The sequence below is a fragment of the Pediculus humanus genome, genomic scaffold (genome assembly GCF_000006295.1).
Source record: "Pediculus humanus corporis 1103172108302 genomic scaffold, whole genome shotgun sequence".
Classification (NCBI taxonomy): domain Eukaryota; kingdom Metazoa; phylum Arthropoda; class Insecta; order Psocodea; family Pediculidae; genus Pediculus; species Pediculus humanus.
In genome coordinates this window covers 724519-732996 of record NW_002987871.1, presented here as the reverse complement: position 1 = coordinate 732996, position 8478 = coordinate 724519, and the positions used below count along the sequence as shown (strand labels likewise).

The window sequence follows — 8478 nt, the reverse complement described above, 5'->3', positions numbered from 1 at the left end:
TCCGTGCTTTATCAGTGTCATATATTCTTATCATAAACACAATTATATAATTCATATCATTAACGTTATCATCATAATCATTATTATTATTATTATATCCAAAATTCAATATTCAATTTCCGGCCGGGTTGCCATCGTGTACCAAAATTCGTGTTTCCGTTTTAAATAACGTACCTTTAAAAAAAAAAAAAAAAAAAAAACGATTAATTTTAACCTTTGAACTTTGTTTAAAAATAATTTTTTTTTGGATTTTGATTTTGACTTACTTCTACAAACAATATCCGCTACAACAATCGCAATATCCTGTAATAAATAAATAAATAAATAAATAAATAAAAATTAATTTAATTTAAAAAAAAAAATAATAATAATGATAATGATTGTTTAAAAAACCGTTATTTTTAAATTTAAAAAAAAAAAAAAAAAAATTATTATTTAACGATTGTGTGTTATCATCTCGCGAGTACGATTTGATAAATTATTATTATTATTATTATTATTTAAAAATTTTTTTTTTTATGTAAATTTAAATTTACGACGTGGCAGAAGATTAAATAAATATGAAAAATTAATATAAAAAAAAAAAAAAAAAAATCTCACGTTTTATAAAATTTATTTATAGTTTGTTTAAAACGAGTTTTATTTAACGCACTATTTCTTAAATTATTAAATAATTTATTTTAATAAATAATAATGATGATGATGATGATACTCACCGTAATATTTGGAACAGTAATATTTCCTGTAGTAACATCTTAGATTGCACGAACAATACGGATAAAGGGTACAACATCTCGATAGGCAATATTTAGAATGTATGTAACAAGTACAGAATGGATATTTCGTACAGCATTTTGTTGTGCAAAAACATTTCGGATATGATGAACAACATTTCGAACGACAGTAACAGTGTGGATATGATGTGCAACATTTTTTATAACAGTAACATTTCGGATACAGAGAACAACATTTCGAAGAATAACAATAACAGTTTGGATAATGAGGACAGCATCTGCAACACTTGCTAGGAAGACAAGTGCAATAGGGATAAAGAGTGCAACATGGTTTTTTAGAACAAATCATTTTGAAAAACGCGGGAAATCTTATTCGATGATGATGATAATACGGCTTTGAATTATTTTCTTCTGGAAAATTCTGAAAAAAAAGAAAAAAAAATTTATTTTATTCGACATTGACATTTTTTTTTTTTAACGCGAAGGCCTTTAATGGCGTAAAAACGTAAAAATTTTTTTTTTTTTTAACCGCAGAAAAACACCTCAGAAAATTTCATACAACCAACCGCATACATGGTAAAAAAATTATTCGTGTAAAACAAACAACAACAAACAACAAACAACAACGCGAGGTCATTCACAATTTTTTTTCTTTTCTTTTCGACATATTTTAAATTCGAATTTAATTTTTTTTTTATTTATGACGTCATAATTCGGTATCAGTCGATGATTTTACGTAACGATGATTTTTTTAAAAATAATAATAATAAATTTATTATTGTTATTATTATTTGTTGTTATTAAGGAAGAAAATTTTTCTTTCGTAAAAAAAAAATTTTATGAATTATTTATTTATTTATTTTGTTTATAACAGTTTATGTTTACGGTCGGTAAAATTTTTTAAATTTTTTTGAAATATTAAAATTTCCTTAAAAATTATTATTATTATTATTTTCATAATTATATTTACGATATAATTTATTTAACCATATATACATATAATGAATGATTTTCGTCTGCTACTAATATACCAACCGTGGAGACCTTGCATTATTATTATTATTATTATTTCCCCTCCCCCTTAAGAGAAGCAGAGTGTATCGATTTCCCGTTATTTTTTTTAAATAATGAAATCCATACGGGGAAAAATACAATTATTGTTATTATTATAATTTCATTTTTAAACACGATAAGATTTTTATGGATTGGGGTTTTTAAACATTTATTCCAGGTTTCTACCCGATCCCTCAGGAATAAATACTCGAATATCGGGAGGGGGGCTACTGTTTTCGAAGAATGTGGACCGTCCCACATAGTGCGATTTCCTGGATGGTTTCTTCTTCTTTTAAATTCTTCAGAATCTTCTTTAAATTTTCTTTTAATGAATGTGGTTATGGCTCCCAGTGTTGCCCCCACGATGACCGGAATCGTTTCTGTCTTTACTCCCCACATCCTGGATATTTCAGCCTTTTGTCTGCTTCTTTGATTGTGGTAATTTCTTCCGCCGTTACGGGTACTTCAATTAGTTTGTACCATTTTTCCGCGTCATGCCTCAGGATGATATCCGGTTTGTTAGCTGGCACAGTTCTGCCAGTGTGAATTTGTTGATCGTACAGAACTGTGCATGGACCTACTGTCGTAACCGGGCTTGTACCATTCTTTGGCAAGTCCATCCATTTCGTATGCAGATTTTATTGTGCCTCACTAGATATTCATGTTTTGCCAATATCGAACAACCGGAAATTAAATGATCGATTGTTTTCTTCCTACTGCGATTGGCAAATTCGGCCCCTTATCATCCTGACGTACTTTGAGGATTTCCTTCTCGTAGTTCCATGTCCGCAGTGCCTGGTTTGGTGCAGTTGTTACAAACGCTTCTGGTTCAGATTTCAATTTTCCATCCCTTAACCAATTGTGCGTGCTTTTCTTGTTAATGCCTGAAGCGTTTCCTCTTTTTAAATATTTTCCATGCAGCTTTTTCTGCTTTCATTTACTTTTCAGTTTTCTTTGGGATTGGGCTTTCCTATATAAGCTCCTTTTCTTCCAATTTATTTATTATCATTATTATTCGACGAGTTAAAATGAAATCTGTGGTTTGAAAATAAAAAAAAAACGCGGAAAATATTTCATAGAGATTTAAAATTTTAACTACGTTCACGTTTGTTTTTATTTTAAATAATAATAATAATAATAATAAACAAAATCGTCGTGTCATTTGTTGTTGTGATGGTCGCGTAAAGTTTTTTTTTTTTTTTTTTTTTATATATATAAAAAAATTATTTGTTTATCAAAAAAAAAAAATTTTTTTTTTTTTTTTAAATTTTAATTTCTTTTTTTAATTAAATATTTATTTATATTTTTTTTTCAAATAAAAATTTTTTGTTAAAGTGAATAATAATAATAATTTTGAAACCAAAAAAAAAATTTATTTATATTTAGTTGACACACACATGATTTGAATTTTTATTTACATTAATTAAAATGCCGGTTGGCAAAAAATCATATCATAAATTATTATTAAAAAATAACGTTATCAACGATTCAAACGTACCACAAATGAAAAAATTTCATTTTGATTCAACAACGTGTAAAAACGATAATGATGATGATGATGATGATGACGAAGAAGACGAGGATAATGATGATGGAAAAAAAGATTTTCCAAATTTGAAAAAATACATCGAAACTATAATAAAAGCAAGCAAGGAAAATTTTTATTACGAAGACGACAACGCCGACGACGATGACGACGATGATGATGACGACAACGATGACGACGTTAAATTATCCGAAGGAAAAAGAAAAAATAATAATAATAATAATAATAATAATAATAATAATATTAAAATGATTGAATTTAATAACGAGTCTGATAAAGTAATCGTCGAGAGGGAAAAATTTTACAAAAACGAAAAAATAATGGATCTTAGAAAAACGCTTTTGAATAATTTCGACGTCGTTAAAATCAACGAAAAGAAAAAAAATGGCGGACATGATGACGATGACGATGATGACGTCGCCGATGAAAATCCAACGGTAAAAATTGAAAAATTTTTAAAAAAATTATATCCGAATCCCTATCGAATACAAGAGGTTATTTTCCACACTGTTATTATTATTATTATTATAATTATTATTATCATTATTATTATTACGTTAAGTTTTTTTTTTGTAGGGAGAATGGATTTATGCTTCGGTAATGGAGAGAAAAAAAATAGAAAAAAATCATCATCGTCCTCATTCGAATAATGATAATAATATTTTGTTACGAAAAAGGCTAAAATCTATGGAATCGAATCGCGATTCTCGCGCAACTCTCGATATCGTCGATATAAATAAAAAAAGGGAAAAAAGGAAAAAGGTGGAAATAAGTTCTAGGGAAAGTTCCGTATCGAGTTATAGAGAATGTAGAAAAAAAAAATTTTTAGAAGGGAAAACGTGTGATGTCGAAGACAAAAATTTTCCTACGTTTGCGACAAACGACGAATTCAAAATGGATGACATAATTCGTGAAAGAATAAGAAAAATGAACGAAACGAAAAGGATTAATTATAAAAGTAATAAAATAATACAATATTTAAAACAGTTAAACAACGAAAAAAATTTTAACGTTATTAAAAAAAAAGATGCGGTTAAATATGTTAAAAACATGGAGGAACGAAAAAAAACAAAGAGTAAAAAAGGAAATTCGTCCACGGCCATCATCCATAAACAAAATGGCGTCCACGTAAAAGAAATGAAAAAAAATTTATTCGTAGAACCGGCAAAAATCAATTTAAACAAATCGGATGAAGAAAATTTTTTTAGAAATAAAAAATTCGAAAATGGGAAAAAAAACGTTCGAGTTTTAGATTTAGATATTAAAAAAATTAAAAAAAATAAATTTAAAGATGATAAATATAAAAATGGCGACGTTATAATTAATAAAAAAAATGATAATGAGTCCGTCGTTTTGAATTCGTCCGTTGATTATTTGTTCGATGATAAAAATAATAACGGAAAATCTGATGACGTAATAAATTTTAAAAACGAATCCAAATTTTTTTTTAAAAATGATGAAAATTTATCGAATTCGACCGGAGGAGAATTTAAAAAAGATTTTTCTATAACCGACGCGAGATCAAATATATCAAACCGTCATTTTGCCGAACGTGATGACGTCAACGTTGACGAAGACGACGGCAAATCGGCGGCAAATCGATCGAAATCGAATTTACCAGAATATTACAATGATGATGATGATGATGATGATGGTGCCAACGATTACAAATTGAAAAATCATCATCATCATCATCATCATAAATTCGATTGCGATAACGATAAAATTTTATACAAATATCAAAAAAGGAGAAAATCAGGTACGTCGTGTAAAAATTTTCCCATTCCGGAAAAAAACGAACGACAAATATCATTTCGTACGGGAAATTCTGACGTCATAGAGAGAAGAAGACGTCGAGTCGTTGATACTCGTCGTCGCTCTGACTTTTCTTTATTATCGACATCAAACGGTGGTAAAATTTCAACAGCAGAAGAAAATAACGAATTTGGAAAAGAGTACAAGGAAGAAATCCCTGAGAAAAATGTTTTCGTACCATCTTGCGGTGATACATTTTCCGCCGCGTCTAAAAATTTTCTACCCGTCAAACATATGAATAATAATAATAATAAAAATGATAAAAATGATAAAAATGATCCGTGGACGAAAACTATTGAAAAAGTATTTAAAACGGAAGAAAAATTACTTTTGTTAAATTCTAAATATTCGAAAGATTTAATGATAGCAAAACATCATCATCATCATCATCATCATCATCATCCACATCCTTGTAAAAATTCAATGACGAAAAAAAATCAGACATATTGGCAAAATTCAAAAAAAAATTCTTATTATTACGATAATGGCGAATACGATTTTTTCGATTCATTCTTTCAAAATTTCAATAATCACAATTCGAATTTTTTCATTTGCGTTAATTCATTCCCGAGAAATTTAAGAACGGCGGAAAGAAGACGAAATCTCACGTCGTTCACATCGTCATGTCTACTTTTCGACGAAAATAATAATAATAATAATAATAATTCATCGACCGCTTTAAAATCTTTACGTTATTTATCGAGCGAAACACTCGTCGCACCGGAAATACCTCAAACGGTATCGATATCACACGTAAAAAATGTTTTTTTTTTAATAGACGTACTAAATAAAGTAAAAATTCTAAGGAAAATTTTTTTCTACCGCGATAATTTCATTCAAAACTTTTGTACGAAAAAAGATAACATGTATAAAAGTTCGGAATGTTTCGTGAGTTACAAAATGGCGGAGGCGGCGTCGGCGGCGGCGGAAACGACGGAGGAACCGGAAAAGAAATCCCTTTTCTCATCTTCTTCCACGCCCGTTTGTAGAGCATTACTACCGAAAAATCATTCTTCGTTAAATATTTTACCTTTTGAACCTCGTCGTGAAAAATCATCGGCAGAAAATTCATTAAACATGATTGAATTAGAAGAAGCCATCGAGGAAACGGAAATAAAAGTTAACAAACTCGAAGAAAATTTTACGACGAACGAACAAAAAAAAGAGATACCATGCCTTGAAAGTGCGGATAATGACGTCATCAATATTGAATTACCCATGTTGATGTCGGAAAATAACAACAACAATAACAACGAGGACGACAAACAAAAAATCGAAGATTTACTCGTTAGAACGTATTCGGTACAGCAAAAACTTTATAGGTACCTACAAAAAGTGGCAAAAGAACCTGCGTCCACGTGTTCTCTCGTACGTAACGAATCGTATTCTGATTTGTGCGTTTTATACGAGGGCAAAGTTCAAACTGATTCATTACCCTTCAACATCGAAATAAAACCGATTTCGTCCGTGGATTTAAATACGAAATCAATGCAAACGGATAATTCTCGAGCTTGCGTTTATTGGTGCATGGACGTTATGAAAGGAAAAACAAGCGAAACAAATTATTACGAAGAGGAAATTTTAGGAAAAACCAAAAGCAGGAGCACCGACATGTTGAACATAACGGAAAAAATCGATAAATCATGTAGTTTACATTTTGAAAATGAAAACAAAGACGAATGTGGTTCAGAACCGGAAGTACCGAACGAAAAAATAAATATTAAAAATGATGATGGCGATGATGACGTCATTGAAAAGAAAGTAAAAAATTCATCGCCTTCGAATTCTTCTTCTAGAATAAAAATTTCAAAGGAAACACCATCATCATTATCGGAAGTAGTTAACAGAACAAAAACAGAACAAAACGTCATCAGTTTAAAAAATATGCATTTTCTAAAAAGGATATTTAACGATTTAGAAATTTTTGGAAAATCTGTAAAAGGTAACGGAAATGAAGAAGAAAATAAAGTAAACGGAAACGATGAAACTTCGGTTAAAAATTTCATGGAAAAAATCCCCGGATCGATGGAAGAAAATTCTAAAGAACATTTGAAAACCATTTTCAAAGGTAAAGACAGCACGACGGAACTTGCAATTGGATTCAAAGACATGCCGATAAATAACATATCCGTTGAAAAGAAAAAATATTCTGCCAATCATACGAAAATATCAATATCGATGGTGGCAGCAACGGAAAAACCGGAAACGGTTAAAAGAATCAATTTCGATTTGCAACCGAAATTAAAATTATGTTCGCACGCGATAAAAAACGTTTCCGATGCATTTTTCAATAATTTTCCGACGAGTGGTTTTTTCAATAGTAAAAAATCACAAATTCAAGTTTCCGTGGAAAATTCTACGACGGTAGGGGAAAAGAAAAAAAATAATAATGATGATAAAATCAAATCGGAAAATTTTATTGAAGATGAAGATGACGACGAAGAAGATTACAAAAGCGTCGGATCGAATTTAAGCCGAACGGAATTGGGAGGAAGTGAGGATGAAGAAAAAGAACCGGAAGAAGATACGTTATCATTAATAAAAAAATCGTGTAAAAAGAAAAATTCGAAATATTTACAGGCGACGACGACGACGACAAATGCAACGAGCACGACAATAACAACACGTAAAGGCGGTTCGACAAAGGAAACGACGATCGTGAGTTTTACGGAATTTATGAATAAAGAATTGGAACCATTGAAAAAAGCTCTGGCGGAAATGCAAAGAAAAATGAAAAACGTTAGAAAACAATCCATGTTGCACAGTTACGAAAAATTATTAATATCGAAAGATCATTACGAGAAAGCATTGAAATTGGCCAAAATGTCCGCGGGTTATTGTCAAAATTGCGGAAGTCGTTCCGTCATACCGGAAGACACGTTCGGTTTTTATAAAAATATTTTATCGACGAATAATAAATGTTCGTCGAATCACAGATTGAAATGTTTAATGAAAAATCCAAACGCGACGAGCTTTTATTCATTTCGTTCTAGCACGGAATTAACGGATAATTGTTACGATTTAAATTTAAATCAAAGTTCGTCTTATTTATTAGAAAGTCAAAAAAAATCGTTAAATAATATTACGTGTTTCGCTTACGAGAGTATTTGAATTTCCGTTATTATTTTCCCGCCATTTTTACTCCTTATTATTATTATTATCATTAGATTTATATTATATTAAATTTTTTAATTTTTAATTATTATAACGATAACGATTAATAGAGAAAATAATTAAAATTTTAAAAAATTATTTATTTATTTATTTTTTTTATTGTAAATTAAATTTCCGCCATTTTGATTTTTTTTTAAACAAATAATTCTAGAAGGT

The 8478-nt window shown here is 29.6% G+C and overlaps 1 protein-coding gene across 1 annotated transcript; it reads left to right on the top strand.

Annotated features, from left to right (window-relative positions):
* Positions 1-3653: 3653 nt before the first annotated feature.
* On the top strand, positions 3654-8259 carry Phum_PHUM570170 (paramyosin, long form, putative; the record flags this gene model as incomplete). The annotated part of the gene is made up of 2 exons (XM_002432078.1): positions 3654-3827; positions 3910-8259. 2 exons carry the CDS (start codon positions 3654-3656, stop codon positions 8257-8259), a joined length of 4524 nt encoding a protein of 1507 aa, XP_002432123.1.
* Between the last annotated feature and the right edge of the window lie 219 nt (positions 8260-8478).